This window comes from Arachis ipaensis, chromosome B10 (genome assembly GCF_059453495.1).
Source record: "Arachis ipaensis isolate K30076 ecotype BB chromosome B10, ASM5945349v1, whole genome shotgun sequence".
Taxonomy (NCBI): domain Eukaryota; kingdom Viridiplantae; phylum Streptophyta; class Magnoliopsida; order Fabales; family Fabaceae; genus Arachis; species Arachis ipaensis.
The window spans coordinates 22,230,343-22,247,533 of NC_142435.1; the positions used below are offsets into that span (position 1 = coordinate 22,230,343).

Genomic DNA, 17,191 nt, shown 5'->3' on the forward strand with positions numbered 1-17,191 from the left:
CCTGGCCGACTTCATCGCAGAGTACACCGATGCATCAGGGACCCCATCGAGTGGAACATGTACGTCGACAGCTCATCAAACAACATCGAGAGTGGAGCCGGCATCATCCTGGAAAGTGACCAAGGGACACAACTCAAACTCTCCTTAAGGTTCGAGTTTCCCGCCTCAAATAATCAAGCCGAGTATGAAGCCTTATTGGCTAGTTTGAAGCTGGCTAGGGAAGTCGGAGTACAAAAGCTTACCATCTTCAGCGATTGACAAATAGTTACGTCGCAGATAGAGGGAAGCTACCAGGAAAAAGACCCCACCATGAAAAGGTATATTGAAAAACCAGAGAGTAGCTCGGGAAATTCACGGGATATAAGATCCGACAAATACCTCGAGAGCAAAATGCCCGAGCCGACGCACTTTTAAAGCTAGCCAGAACTAAACCAGGGGGAAATAATAGGAATCTCATCCAAGAGACCCTACAAAACCCGTCAACCTTGGAAGAAAAGAAGGTCCTAAACATATCAGACCAAAACCAAGGGTGGATGGCTCCCAAAATCAACTACCTCAAATCCGAAACACTCCCTGTAGATAAAAAGGAGGCAAAAAGACTCATACGAGAAGCACAATATTTTATTCTAGTGCACGATCTCCTATACAGAAGAGGGATCTCAACACCCCTCCTAAAATGCATCCTGACCTCCGCCACAAAGGAAGTCCTAGAAGAGATCCACAGTGGCATGTGCGGCAACCACCTCCGGGCACGAGCTCTTTTTAAAAAGGTACTCCGAGCTGGTTTTTACTAGCCGACCTTGCAAAAGGAAGTAACAGAGTTCGTCAAGACATGTCCCCCATGCCAGAAGCACGCCAACTTTCATATCGCCCCACCTGAAGAGCTCATCTGCGTCACTTCACCCTGGCCGTTCGCAAAGTAGGGGCTCAACCTTCTCGGACCATTCCCCCAGGGATCAGGGCAAGTCAAGTTCCTCATTGTAGGAATAGACTACTTCACAAAGTGGATCGAGGCAGAGGCATTGGCCGCCGCCATCATCCAAAGAAGTTGGAAATTCCTATACAGAAACATTGTCACAAGGTTTGGGATCCCATGCTCTATCACCACGGACAATGGTACTCAGTTCACTGATACGGGCTTTAGAAACCTGGTAGCTGATCTGAAAATCAAACACCAATTCACCTCGGTGGAACACCCACAAGCCAATGGACAGGCAGAAGCCGCCAACAAAGTCATATTGATTGGGTTAAAACGTAGACTTCAGGACGCAAAATGAGCCTGGGTTGAAGAGCTCCCACAAGTCCTATGGGCATACTAGACGACGCCACACTCCACCACTGGAGAATCACCTTTCCAACTTGCCTACGGAATGGAGGCAATGATTCCTATAGAGGTAGAGGAAAGATTCCCTAGAGTAATCTTCTATAATGAGGATACCAACTCCCAAGCACAAAAGGAAGAGCTCGACCTACTTCCAGAAGTCCGAGAAAGAGTTCGGATTAAAGAGGAAGCGCTAAAGCGTCGAATGGCTTCAAGGTACAACCGGAAGGTAATCCAATGAAGCTTCGCTACCGACGATCTCATTCTAATCCAAAATGATATCGCAGCAGGTCGGTCAGGATAAGGGAAGCAAGCAGCTAACTGGAAAGGGCCATACCGAGTCACAGAAGTACTAGGAAAAGGTTACTATAAGGTGGCCGACCTCAAAGGGCGGGAGCTTCGAGGTCATGGCATGCCTGTAAATAAGAAGGTACTACAGCTAGGAAGAGGTCTCAGGCCAAGGAGCGCTCTTTTTTACCCTAAAGGGTTTTTTAATGAGGCACCAGGCCGAGACCCAAAAGCTGCCCGACTGGTAGGGTAAGCCCTCATATGTACATACTCTTGTTTACATTTTTTGATTTTGCTACTTGAATAAAAATTTAAGATTCCCTAAAAAGTTTTCTGCCAAGACGCATTAATCTACACTCAAAATAAACACAAAACTCATCGCCCGACCAGAAAAGGCCGGCAAGGTGAAGCGATAAAAGCCCAAGTTAATTCAAGAAGTTATAATAGGTAACCCATATAAAGCGGCCTGACGAGGTCGAACTAAAATGGGATTAATAAAAATAACTTAAGAAGGCCCGACAGAGAAGTCGGACCAATGAAAAGATCACTACAAGGGGAACAATGGCATAAAAAGGCCAAAAAGGTTGAAAAACCTAGGCTCGAAGTGCTTAGCTAAAGGATACAAGTCCTGAAAAGGGATGCCACTTAAAAAGCGAAAGCACGACCTCAAGACAGGGCTAAAAAATCATCCAAATAAACTAAAAAGAAAAGGTTCTACATGAGAATACTACCTAAAAGGTTATTGGAAATCGAGTAAAAAGCTCGGACAACAAACCGTGAGGATGACGTCGCCAAAGCAGAAGGTTGCCAACACAACTAAAACAAGGCGCAGTCCAAAGGACAAAGTTAGAAGTTCATGGAGCAAACACTACCTTAGAAGATGTCAGACCAGAGAGATCCAAACATCTAAATTCCAAAGGCATGAGAACCTGCGAAGGGATACCATCGCCAAACACAGGACCGCATGAAGGTAGAAGAAAAAATAAAAGGTACTTTGCCAAAACCGAATACCCACAGCTAGACACATCAAAAAAGCTTTTTAAAACATTAAAGATTCAAGGGCTACCCCCACGGCAACCCAAGAGTAAGAAGGTGTTTTGATTAAAGCAAAAAGTTGCCAAGAAGCAACTATAGAGTGTCCGAAAACCGCCCAAACAGAATTACAAACCAAAAGTCCAAAAAGGTCCATAGGTCGGACCATATCAAAATACATAGTAAAAATAAGAGAGAAAATCACAGACAATCCAGCTTTGCCCCAGTCGCCGCATCCTGAGGGCCAGGAGGGATGATAGAAATTGGGACAGCACCAACCACACCGTCAGATCCATTTAGAATCTCCAAATCAGGCTCCACCTCGGGCTTGGATGTCTCAGCAGGAGGGGCTGTAGAAGCTTTAACAGCTGACACCAAAGGAGGAGCCTCATCATCATCATCAGGAGCAGGCACAATTTTGCCATCGTCCACAATATTGTCCATGCTAAACAGACTAAGGTCGGCATCAGGAGCAATAACCCAGACTTGACCCTTCAGATTCTCATACAAAGCAGTCATACCCTTCACCACATGACCCTGGAGCTCAGCATAGTTGTCATAAGTGGACTGAAGCCTCTCCTTGGTCTCCAACAGCTCGCCATAGGTCTGAGTATAACTCTCCTTGGCCTTCTTGGCTATATCATCAGCAAGGTTAGCAGCAGCCTCCGCGGCAGTAGCCCGAGCCTTCTCCTTTTCCAGATCAAGCTCCAGCCCGACGTTCTTCACCTCTAGCTCAAGCCTTAACCCCTCCACCCTATCATAATCGGCCTTGGCCTTCTCAAGAAAAACACTAGTAGCATGGATAGGGGATTTCCGGAAGTCCCGAGACAAAGCAGCAATAAGATTAGCCATCTAGATACTATTGCTCGAAATAAAGTCAAGATGGTGAAGGATTGACACGTCATCGGTCGGAACCTTGCCATAAGGAGCGATAAGCTCTGAAGCAAAACCCACACCATCAAAATCTTTATCATTCAAATCATAAGTCCCGGCGGTCCTCGGTTTCTTGGGAGGAGGACCAGATGAAGACGGAGAGGAGGCAGTACCAGAAGTCGACAAGGGTGGATCAGTAGAAACCGACTGAACTCGAGGAGTCGGGATGACCTTCCTCGGACCCGAAAGATCGGACTCCGGCTTCTTGGGGGGAATCTAGCTAGAACCCTCCTCCGACATCTTACCCTGAATATTTTAGGCAGCCACTCTTTTTTGGTCTTCCTGAGGAACTTCATCGAATTGGAGTTGGCAACCATATCTGAAAAAAGAAGCAAAAGACCACAGAAACAATCACACGGTAAACAAATAAAAGCAACAAGAAAGACTGCCGTATAAGTAAGTCGGACACTACCTAGTTCGGAACGTAGGAGAGCAGGATCCCCTAAAAACCTCTTTGTGTCCAGATGAGGAGGCTCTCCCCAGTGCTTCTCCAAGACACCCACAAAGGCCCTCTCTACCTCATCTAGACTCTCCCACGAATATTTAAGGACCACGGGAACTTTTTGCCAACAAAGGGGAAAGGTCGGCTCATTATTATTCTCATCTAGAAAGAAGGGGTGAACATCCCCAAAAGCTCGGATTTTGAAATAAAAGTTTTTAAAATCGTGGAAGGAGTCATCAAAAATAGCGAAAACTTTCTTGCCCTGGGTAGCACGGAAAGAAATCCAAGAAATCCTGACACAGCAACTGAAAAATTTTCATGAAAGCCCAAGAGTTTGGGTGGAGCTGCGAAGGAGCTACGTTACAATTCCAAAGGACGTCGGTCTCAAATGGAATAAAGGGAAGGGTAATACCTAATTTGGTTAAAAAGCAATCATAAGAATAAAAGAAAGGGCGTTCGGCCCAACCTAAAGGGGGGAAACTAACCCTCTCCTTGGGATTGGGCGATAGCAGTGACATTAAGATTTTTGCCAGTAAAGAAGTTCATAAAAACAGTCGCGTTGTAGATATAGTCTCTAAACCGATAAAAATCCCTTCGTACAAATGTTTTGGTTGTCACAAGTAACAAACCCCTTTTAAAATTGATAACCGAGTATTTAAACCTCGGGTCGTCTTCTCAAGGAATTGCAGGGAGGTATGTTCTTATTATTGGTTATGAGTTTGTAAATTGGGGAAATTTGGAGTTTGGGCAATGGGCACAGGTATATTTTCAAAGAAATAAAAATAAATAAATAACTGTAAAGCAAACTTTTGGCAAGGTATGAGAAATTGGAAGTCCAGACTTAGTTATTCTTATCAACAACAATGAAAGTTGAATCTCAATTCCACTTAGTCAACCTTTACTAAAGTAAAGGTAAGTCAAGGGACTAATTAGTTTGATCTTCGAATCCTATTTATTTCTTAAGAAAAGGTTGGGATTATTGAAGCTCAGTTCAATTAGCAAAGATAACAGTTATCAATTATGCTGTTGAGTTGGATAACTTCTGAGTTACTGATTTCTTAACCAAAACCAAAAATGTAAAAAGCTAAAATATAAATCACAAATATCTGGAATACCTCAAATAAAATACATTCAAAGTAGTAAAATCTAACATGAAAAAGTTCATAAGCCAATTGGGAAAATAAAAATAAAGAACTTGGGATTGAGAGTTACCCCTAAAACTAGGAGAAGTCCTAAATCCTAAGAGAGAGAAGAGAGAACCTCTCTCAAAACTAATCTAAATCATGAGAAGTGAATTATGAGAGCCTGATGATGAATGGATGCATTCTCCCACTTTATAGCCTCTAATCTGTGTTTTCTGGGCCGCAAACTGGGTCAGAAACAGCCTAGAATTCGCTGGAGAAGAATTCAAACACGCTGATTTCCGTCACTGCGACGCGGCCGCATGGGTCACGCGGTCGCGTCACCTAGCGTCAAAGCAACTATGGCATATTATATATCAAATCGAAGCCCCGGACGTTAGCTTTCCAATGCAACTAGAACCGCATCGTTTGGACCTCTGTAGCTAAAGTTATAGCCATTTGAGTGCGAAGAGGTCAGGCTGGACAGCTTAGCAATCTCTCCAACTTCTTGTATTCCTTCCACTTTTGCATGCTTCCTTTCCATCCTCTAAACCATTCCTGCCCTGTAATCTCTGAAATCACTTAATAAACATATCAAGGCATCTAATGGAAATAAGAGAGGATTAATAATAAGCAAATATAAGATCAAAGAAGAATGTTTTCAATCAAAACACATAATTAGGAAGGAAATATAAAACCATGCAAATAGTATGAATAAGTGGGTAAAGAGTTAATAAAAACCACTCAATTGAGTACAAGATAAACCATAAAATAGTGGTTTATCAAGCAGCTCATAATTTTTCTCATCCTCCATGTTCTCGCACACCCTATGAAACCTCCTAAACTTCTCACAGTACTCTGGGTCTACTACAGTCACACAATTAGCACTATGGAATCTAACCAGTCAGCCATACCAGGAGGGACCTTTTTAGATATCTCGACAATATTCTTACGAGAAGACATATAAAAACTACACCTACAGGAAGAAAACGAAAGAAGGGTTACCACCAAACAAACTCGAGCAAAGGCAGAAATCAATAGCAGGCAAAAGGACGCCCCAAGGTTCACGAAAATAGTAGAAGATAATCAAACAGAAACCAGGGGCACCCTTTGGAGGCAACAATATAGGCACAAGAAAGAAGGAATGCAAAAAAGACAAAACCCTAACCTTTTTTCAGTAAAAAGAAAAAACACGAAGAGAAAACCAAGAAACACAGGTGCCAACAACTTCACAAAGGCGCAGCAAAACAAAAGATCAAAACTTTTTTAAGAAAACAAAAAGCATGCAACCAACACTAAGGAGGATCGCAACCATCAAACAAACAAAGAAAATGCGACAAAGTACCAACCTGCAAGCGAGGAAGAAAACAGCGACAGCAAGCGTACAACAGAGACATGAACAATCCACACCAACGAGCGCTTCGAAACCTCAAAGAAAGTAGGAAGCTTGGCGCAAAATCAAAGGAGCAAGAGCCGAAGGAAAGAAACTCTTTTTCCAGGTATGAGAAAGCAAAGACGAAGAGCAAGCAAAGAGCAATGATTTCAAATGACATGTAAAGCGGGAAGAAGAAATGGCCAAAGGAATAAAATGCCCAATCAATAGGCTTTAAAAGCGCTCGCATACTCCCAAGGAAACAACGCTCTCGAGAAATCAACGCAGCAATAAAAGAGCGAAAGCAAAAATGCTTTGCATTTTCAAAACGGCATTTAAATGATGCGAAACTCACGTACGGAGAAGCAGACCGAACAGATGCTTGAACACGACTTCCTTAAGCAGGGGCACTGTTCATACCCTGGACTGAGCTATAAGGCCCAGGGCAGACAAGGATAGAAGGCCCGACCTCTTCTAAAGGTTGGCCCCTTGGACGACCTCTTCTGTAAAGAGGTCAGACTATCACCACAGAGGCCCTAAAAGGCCCAGAACAAAAAGGCCACCGTCCACTAGAAGGTGGTTGACCCAAAGATATGATCTTACCCACAAAATATAAGATAAGATAATAAACTTATCTTAAAGGAAGATCGCTAAACACTAGTATAAATACACTGGAGCACCCAGGTATAACTCATACCCCAATTCTACAAAAAATTTGCCTAAAGTCCGTACTGATTTAAGTATCAGAGTCTCTTACAGGTGCCACCTCCCTTCGATGGACAAGGATCAGTAGCTCCTCCCTCTCCAGCAGATCGGGCACAGTAGACTCGACCATATCAGAAGATCTCGTCCGAGATCGGCCTCTCCGTTTCAAATAACCATCGGAACACCGACAGAATATTAAGAGATCATCTGCAAACATCAAATGAGAGAATTTCGGGCCATCCCTAGTGACAAAAACTAGTTTTCACACACCCTCGACCACCTTATGAGATATATAGCAAGTCAGTCTTTCCATACAAAGCATAAATAAGTAAGGAGACATTAGATCACCCTGTCTAAGCCCCTTTCTAGGAGCAAAACTATCCAATCTATTCCCATTCCACATAATAGAAAGAGATAATGCAAAGACACAATTCATAATCAAATTAACAGTGATGATAGAAAAACCAAAAGCAATGAGAGTACTCTCTAAAAACCTCCAATCCACCCTGTCATAAGCTTTTTCAAGATCAATTTTAAAAGCAAGAGTACCTTTCTTGGATTTTGTGTGCTTCATGAAATTCAGAATTTCTTGGGCTACAATAATATTATCAGGAGCACCACGACCCAGAATAAAACCTCCTTGTAAAGGACTAACAATATCTGGAAGAAAGGGCCGAAGTCGATTAGTTAATACTTTGGTGATAATTTTATAAACAACATTACACAAGCTAATAGGCTTGAAATGCTTCATAAAGGTAAGGTTATCAATTTTAGGAATAAGCACAATCAGAGTTTTTATGATGATAGGATTTAAGTACTCTCCCAAAAAAGTGCTCCGGATAACATTCCAAACCTCAGTGCCTACTATCTCCCAATATTCTTTAAAAAAAAAAGCTTGAAAGCCATCTGGACCCGGAGCCTTAAAAGGACCGATACTGAATACTGCTGACTTGATTTCTGCAAAAGAGACAGGATCAATTAACTTAGCACAAGCCTCGGTGCTTAGAGTGGGCATCGGAACATCCCCTAAACAATCAACTTCAACCTATTCCGTTGTACTAAAGAGATTCTTGTAAAAAGATAGGGCTTCTTCTTGGAGAATATCTGGATCAGTAGACCAAGACCCATCTCTAACATATAATCCATGTACTCTATTATGATTTCTACGCACCAAAGTCTGAAGATAAAAGAATTTAGTGTTTCTATCCTCATACTTGACCTACTACTCTCTAGATTTCTGGTATCAAAAAAGTTCCTCTTGCAATAAAAGCCTATTGTAATCTTTCCTCAGTTCAGCTTCTTCAATTCTCAGAGACAACACATCGGTAACCTTCAAACGCCATTGAATCTAATCAATCTGATATTCCAGCTTACTTTTTTGCACAAAAATATTTCCAAAAACATTTGAGTTAAAGTCCAAAGAAGCCCGTTGAACCATCTTAAGCCTTTCAGTAACGCTTCCAAACCCTTGATTCCAAGCCTTACTAATAACATGTTTATAAGAAGGGTGTGTTGCCCACGCAGCTTGGAACCTAAAAGGACGAGAACCTTTCACTCTGGGGCCATCATGACAATGAACTAAAATAGGGCAATGATCAGAATGAAGCATGCTAAGAATTTCAAAATAATCCTCAGGAAATATTGTCATCCACGCCTCATTAACTAGTGCTCTATCCAAGTTTTTAGCCAAGTCTCTGCCAGCCTGAACTGTTCTATACCAAGTATATCTCCTATCAGTCACTTTAAGATCAAAGAATTCACAGTCATCTAGAGTAGTAGCTAATAGACTAGCTCTGTGAGAAGAAAAATAAGCACCCGTACTCTAGTCTGGTGCCACAATCTCATTAAAATTACCAACGACCAGCCATGGTTCATTATGTGATGAATTAATAGAACGTAAATTATCCCAAAGCATACTTCTTTTTTTGAATTGAAGACTCCCAGACACTACGCTACAAAGCCAAACTAAGTTACCCACACTTACTTTTACTGTAATACATTGGTCAGTTTGGTCAGTAACCACACAAGAAGCATTATCAATAGAAGAGAGAAACCAAATGCCACCCCTGTGTCCTACTACTTCCTCAACACCAACACAATAAAAACCCAATTTCTCCTAAAAATTCTTCAAATTATTAAACACGGTATGAGTCTCAAAGAGAAAGAAGAAAGATGGTTTATATATTCTCACCAAATTTTTGCAATGAACACGGGCCATCTTGTTAGACGCATCCCTCACATTCCAGTCTATGATATTGAAACTATCCATAAAAAACAGCAAAAAGAGAACTCTAGTAACACACCCGAGACTCAACATGATGTCCCTATCTTCGACGATCCCGCCTTTAATGGACTCTCAAGTTGCAACTCAATTTTCTCCGTCGAAACTTGCGCCACACCCACCGCCGATGCTCCATCCTTATCTGTCGGCAAATTCTGCAAAGAGTTTGGGCGAGAGCACTTCTGCACAGTGCCATTTGTTGTCTCACCTTGTTGCTGATGATGTACATTATGATGGGTCCCTGAAGAAACCATACTAACCAGCTTTCCAATATTGATACCCCTGCTTAATTTTATTTTGGATCCAATAACATGTGTTGAACGTTGATGATTAGGCCTTATCCAAGTATTGGTAGCCTTGTTAGGAGTCTTCTTTGCTTTTGGTTAGACCTGATGGGTGCTAGGAGAAGGCTTTTGACCTATTTTATATTTTTCTTTCCTAATTACTTGAGTCCAACCTTCTAAATCCTCATGTTGTGCATGGTCTACGTGAACAACATGCAACTCACTCTCCACCAAATTCGGGACAGCAACATTTACGGTCTCACCTCCAAAATTCTTGCCAAAATGAAAACTTGCCATTTTCACATGCACCGGATGTTTTGAATTTTAGCTTTCTGGCTGCTTTGCTACATCACTGACCACCTTGGCATTAGTTCCTCCTCCCGCATTGCTGTCAGTCTTGCACACCTTCATATCATGACCAAACTTGAGACAGGAGCCACAAATAAGGTGAAGACTTTCATATTCAATCTCATATTCAACACCTTCAATAAGAATCTTTTTAGTCACTGGCAATCCTAAATCTATCTGAACAGAGGTACGAGCATATCGTTCTCTTTCAGCTAATTTTGTTGCCAAATCAACCTTGACGGGGATGCCAACTACAGCTGCAACACGGAGCATTGCATCTTCTTGGTAGCACCAAATTGGTAATTCAGAAATTCTAATCCATACTAGAGTTGCTTTAAAACAGTTTTCACTTGATCTGAACTCTTGATCCCAAGGTTTCACTGCCACATAATTTCTCTCAATCATCCATGGACCTCCTAAGATAACCTTTTCTCGCTCCTCAGCCACATCAAACTTTACAAGAAAATAGTCAAACCCCACGTCTAATGATAACATTATTTATAGAAAGAATAAAACTAATGTTTTGAAAACATTAAAGGCACAAATAGCAATTCTTTTTAGAAAATTGAAAAACAACTAGATCCTAAAATGAGAGAAATCATAGATTTCTTACAGTGAGATTTCAGTTATTTTTAAAACTTCATACAAATATACTATTGTGCTCATATATCACATCTAAATGCACAAGCAAATTTTGATGGCATTATTGTGTTTATTACTGAAGACGCAAGAAGTAAAATAATATATAGGAGTAATGATGCAATAATATAGTGCATTCAAGTTGAATGTTACCATAAAAGAGTAAACAACTACTTCTGACCATAAAAAATTTGAATGCTAACAAATCTATTCATAAAAAAAGAAATTAATATTATACTCCTAAAAATAAATTTCAGTTGACAAAGTTATCCAAACTTCAAAAATTATTTAAAATTGCTAAAATACCCTTTACTATCCTAACCTAATTCAAATTCTTCTGATTCTACTCCACCCTTAATTTCTTTTTCACCACCTATCCACCACAATTTCTCTTCTCCCTCTTTTCTTTTGCATTTTAATATAACATACTACTATAAAAATCTCATCCAAACTTTCAATTATTTCAATACTGCACATATTCTTTGTCGAATCTTTTTTATAAAGATTCAATCACCTAAGATATATAGGGTTCTTAGTCATTTCCAGCTATGAATGTATATGGTTGGCATATTTAAATTTGAATTCAAATAGTACTATTATAAGCCAATTGAATGATCAAATTAAAATATAAAAATAAAATAAACACTAATTATACTTATCCAGAAATCAAATAAATCATCCAAAAAGAAGAAGATTGTTATTAACATATAACACAAGTGAATATAGATTAAGGTGCTGAATATACTTAAAATATCAAGTTCGGAAAGGTTACATTTCTCATTGATGTGATCAGAATTTATACAGCCTTGGTATTACACCAGAATACAACAAAGTAGGAGATATACATGCGGTCAAAGCTATACAAGAGCTATAGTTAAGGAACTAAGTAAACTGATATACAACAAGATAAAGCTATTTACAAGGAGATAATAATGTGATAATATAGTTAGTTACTGTAGAATAGGAGACTGCCGTTAATACCCCCTGCAAGCTCATGGTTGTGGAAGAACATGCAGCTTGGATCAGAGCTTGCAAAACCGTGATGTTCCTACAACTTTAGTGAAAATGTCGGCTCGTTGATCAGCTGAGCGCACATAACAAATAATAAGATCACTTGCATCAACTTGGTCCTTCATAAAGTGATAATCTATTTTTATATTCTTGGACTTGTCGTGAATGACCGGATTAGAGCTGAGAAAAATGGCACTAACATTGTCACAGAGTAACATAGGAGCTGTAGCAGTAGAGAGATGAAGTTCACGCAGAAGCTCACGAAGCCAATCCAATTCAGTGGTAGCAAAAGCTATGGCACGGTACTCAGTTTCAGTGCTAGAACGGGCAACCACTTTATGTTTTCGGGAGGACCAACTGATGAGATTACCACCAAGAAAAATAGCAAAGTCATGTTTAAGACTTACAATCAACAATGTCACTAGCCCACCCGGCATCGAAAAAAGCAACAAGATGATGATCTTTGGAAGGATAAAGAGTGAGACCATAGTCAAGAGTACCACATCAGTATCTTAGAATCCTTTTAAATGCTTTCCAATGAATTTCAGTAGGAGAATGCATGAATTGACAAACACAGTTAACAACATAAGTAATTTTAGGACGGGAAATAGTGACATACTGAAGAGCACCAACAATGCTACGATATAAGTGAGGGTCACCAAGAGGATCACCAATCTGAGTAAGTTGCGAGCCGGGTTCAGCTGGGGAGGAGATGGAGTTGGTTGTGGTCATCTTGGAGCGGTCGAGAATGTCACGAATATATTTGGTTTAGGAGAGGAAAAGAGAGGTAGAAGATCTAGTGACTTCAATACCAAGAAAGTAATGAAGGTCACCTAGATCTTTGAGGGAGAAGGTTTGATTGAGGTTGGAAATGAAAGTGGTGATGAAAGAGGGAGAGTTTCTTGTGATAATGAGATCATCAACATAGACAAGAATATAAGTAGTGATTCCATTGAGGTGATAGACAAAGAGAGAGGTATCGGAGTAGCAAGAACGGAAGCCATGAGTAAACAAAAAGCCTTTCAGTTTATTGAACCAAGCCCGGGGAGCCTGTTTGAGGCCATAGAGAGCCTTGTGTATTTTACAGACATGTAGTGGGTGGGTAGGATCAATAAAACCCTCTGGTTGCTCCATGTAAACAACTTCACCAAGATCACCATTCAAGAAAGCATTATTAATGTCTAGTTATCGAAGGGACCATCCATGAGACAAGGCAATACTAAGAATCAGGCGAACAGTAGTTGGACGGACCACAGGACTGAAAGTGTCAAAGAAGTGCACACCTTCCTCTTGATGAAAACCTTTGGCAACAAGCCGAGCTTTGTACCGTTCAATAGACCCATTAAATTTTTGTTTGACCCTATTGACCCACTTACAGCCAACAATATTAGTATTAGCGGACTTTCGAACAAGAGTCCATGTCCCATTAGTCATAAGAGTATTATATTCAGCCTGCATAGTGGTTTGCCAGTGAGGATATTTTGAGGCATGAGAGAATATTTTGGGTTCAAGAAGGGATGAGGGCAGGTGAGGAGGAGGGCTTTTTGTGGCGGTGAAGAGTTTAGGTTTGAGTGAGTTGGTTTTGGCACGGCTAGTCATAGAGTGAGTAGAGGTGGAGGAAGAGCGATAGTAAGATGGTGGAGGAGGTGGCGGAGGAGAAGGGAGGGTGAATATGATGATGCTGATGATGAGGTAGGAGATGTAGAAGTGGGAGAAGATGGATGGTCTGAGGTAGTCATGGAGGGGGAAGACGGAGTAAGTGAGGGAGTAGGAGTAGGGCTGTATTGCGCAAAGGGTGAAGGGGGAGGTGACGAGGTAGGGGAGTGAGGAGCAGTTGTAAGGTCAATGACAGAAGGGAGGGGAATGCATGAGGGCATGGAGGTGGAGGTAGTGGGTAAAATAGAGGAGGTGAGGCAGCAGAGTAGGAAAAAACACTCTCATTGAAGATCACGTGTCTAGCAATATATAGCCGAGAAGAAGGGATGTGTAGGCAACAATACCCCTTGTGCTTGGAGCTATAACCCACAAAGAGACAAGGAAGAGACCTGAATTCCAGTTTATTGTTATTGTAGGGTCGGATATAAGGATAACACAAACACCCGAAGGTTTTGAGGAATTTATAATCTGCAATTTTGTGGTTGAGAAGTTGGTAGGGTGATTTATTTTATAACGTGGGGGTGATGGTACGATTGGACAAATAGACAGCGATGTGAAAGGCTTCTTCCCAAAAGGAGAGAGGTAAAGAAGCTTGAGCAAGTAGGGTGAGACCCTTTTCAATTATGGTGCGATTTCGATGTTCAATTGCACCACTTTGGGCCTGAGTGTGTGGGCATGAGACACAATGGATTATTCCCAAATTTTCAACAAATGTAGACACATGTCTATATTCACCTCCCCAATAAGTTTGTAGTTGTTTGATTTTAGTGTCAAATTATGTTTCGATCATCTTTTTGAATTTCTCAAAGATAGAGAATACTTGTGATTTGGCCGATAAAAAGTAGATCCATAAGTATTTTTTATGATCATCTAGAAAGAGAACAAAGTATTGACAACTAGAATTAGAGAGAGTAGGAGATGACCAAATATCAGAATAAATTAATTCAAATGGCTTTGCACTAGCAACATGACAAACTTGGAGAGGAATTCTGTAGTTCTTACCAAATTGACAAGGATCACAAACATCTGGAATACATTTATTTGAAACAGAAAGCTGAAAATCATGAACTAATTGCTGAAGAAGAGCAAAGTGAGGGTGAGCCGGATACTTATGTCATCCTTCCAGTGATGTCTTTTCTCCAAGGTAAGCTTGAGGAGATGAAGAGGAAGTGATGGGGAGACGGTATAGCCCATTATCCACGTGACCTGTGAGAAGGGTTTGACCCTGTGGGGTCTTAACAATACAACGGTCAGGATGAAATTCAACAAATATGTCATTTTCTTTGGTCAATTGGGAGATGCTAAGAAGACTCTTTGTAATGTGGGGTACAACAAGGACATTAGACAGTTTTAGAGGGAAATGGAAAGCAGGCAAAATACAAGATCCAAAATGACTAATGGGAAGAGACATACCATTCCCTACTGTGAGGGAGTCGTTGCCATCATAGTCGGCATGGCTGGATAGATTTTGAGCTTGGTTAGTGATGTGGTGACTTGTCCCCGAGTCAAGAAACCAATCCGGATCAACTATGCTGGAGGGAGATGCAAATAAGGCTTCTGGTTTCTTGTTGTTATGGTAGTTGCTGGTGTTGCAAGAGTTGTGGTTAGAGCTGTTGTTGTTGTTGCGCCTGTTGTGTTGCTACAAGGCTTGCTGTGAGAGGGATACAAGTTGAAGTTGCCACGGTTGTAGCAGTCCCTTCCAATGTGCCCTGTTTTTTCACAAATCTGGCAAAACAATCTCAGAGGAGTGGTGGCAGATTGAGAAGGCTGAGGTTGAGAGTTAGGATTGAGGTTCAAAGATAAGAAGGACTGGGCAATATTGGCGGATGGGGAGGGTAAAGGAAGAAGGCCAGAGTGGGAATGACCCAGGGTAGTCTCTTCACGCAAAAGGGCTGCAATAAATTTGGCGAGAGGGAGAGGAAATTGGAGCAGACCATAGGAGATTCGAAGATTATTATAGGACGAGTCAAGGCCTTTAAGGATGAAATTCTTCAAGTCCTATTCTTGAACTATGTAGCCACATTCAGCAAGAGAATCGGCTAGCTTTCTCTTTTGTGCAATATAATCAGTCATGGTTAATGATCCCTTTTGCAAATCTTGAAGAGAGGTTTTGAGATAATCAACCCTAGCACTTGATTGAGCATCAAACAACTCCTCTAGAGCAATCCAAGTGCTGCGAGAGGTTTCACAGGCAATGACATAAGCAAGAACATTCTCTGAGATGTGCGAATGAAGCCGAAGGAGAACAAGTTTGTCCTGTTTCTTCCATGTAGCATGCGCAGGGTTTGGAACAAGTGTGGGGGAAGGTTTTTCAGTCATTGGTGCAGTGGTTATGTGGGTGGGAGGGATTATGTCTTGGTGAATTAATGAGTCAAGATCAGAAGTTTCGAGAGCAGGAAGCATTGTTTTGCGCTAGAGGTAGTAATTTTCATGGTTGAGTTTAATAGGAAGGGTGAGAAAATTCATTGAGGTAGAATTGTTCGATGCAGAGAAAAGAAGATTATCCAATGACATGTTATTTGGATCTGTTGGAGGTTAGCCAATAGGGCTCTGATACCATATCAAATTTGGAAAGGTTACATTTCTCATTGATGTGATCAGAATTTATACAGCCTTAGTATTACACCAGAATACAACAAAGCAGGAGATGTACATGCGGTCAAAGCTATACAAGAGCTATAGTTAAGGAAATAAGTAAACTGATATATAACAAGATAAAGTTATTTACAAGGAGATAACAATGTGATAATATAGTTAGTTGCTGTAGAATAGGAGACTGCTGTTAATATAAAACAATAGCACCACATTCAATAATAAGAATAAAAAATAAAAATGAAAATGATTCCAATTAAGATAATTCTCAATGAAAGTTAAAGTGGTAAGAAAAATTGGAAGATACATATTCCCTCACTTCCGTGGCAATCTCATCTCTTATAACATCCCAAAACCTTGAACCCGCAATAGTTTCTAGCGAGACTTGTTGTTGCTCCCCTTCCACTGTACCACTACCACAATCAATCCTACTAGAGCAAGAGTCAACGCTGTCCCGAAAGAACATGAACCCATCTCGTCTGTTGCAGCCGTAGCATGAACACCGGTATCCAGAGACGGTTCTAGATATAAGGGTATGGGAATAAGTATCTCACTACAATTTGAAATTTTTTTAAGTAGTACATGATAATAATAATATTTATTTTCTTCATTAAATTATTGATTTTGACCCCACAATAATATTTTACTCAACATTTAAAACTTGATATTCAATTTCAGAATTTCAAATTAGATGTGTTATAATGATCAATTCTCAAATTTAAATGAGATTGGTATTTTTTTTTATGAATCGACTTAAAAGAATATTATTTATCCATTGATGTTTCTTCTTTTAAAGTTAGTTTTAGTTTTTTCTGTAACAACTGCATTAATTGAAAAAACTTTCTAAACTATGAATATCATCAAGACCTAATTGTATGGGATGTGAACTTTTAAATGATCATTTAGTAATATATGTAAAAAAAATATTTCTATTATATTATTAAAAAAATTATTCAATCTTTTTAAAATATAAAACTTAAAAAAATAGAATTCTAAATTATATATTATTATTTAAATTAATATTTAGTATTTTAATTTGATAATTAGACATTTTAAAGATTAATTATATTTTATAATAACAAAATATAATTAAAATAATAATAACAATAATAATAGTTATGGTACATGTGCATAAAATATAACCATTCGTAAGAATATATATTCAA

General features: G+C 40.1%; 1 protein-coding gene across 1 annotated transcript; it reads right to left on the reverse strand.

The window, feature by feature from the left end:
- Window positions 1-10,103: 10,103 nt before the first annotated feature.
- LOC148579393 (uncharacterized) lies at window positions 10,104-10,622 on the reverse strand. Its single transcript, XM_088489849.1, has one exon. The coding sequence runs from the start codon at window positions 10,620-10,622 to the stop codon at window positions 10,104-10,106; it is 519 nt and encodes a 172-aa protein (XP_088345975.1).
- Window positions 10,623-17,191: the final 6,569 nt, after the last annotated feature.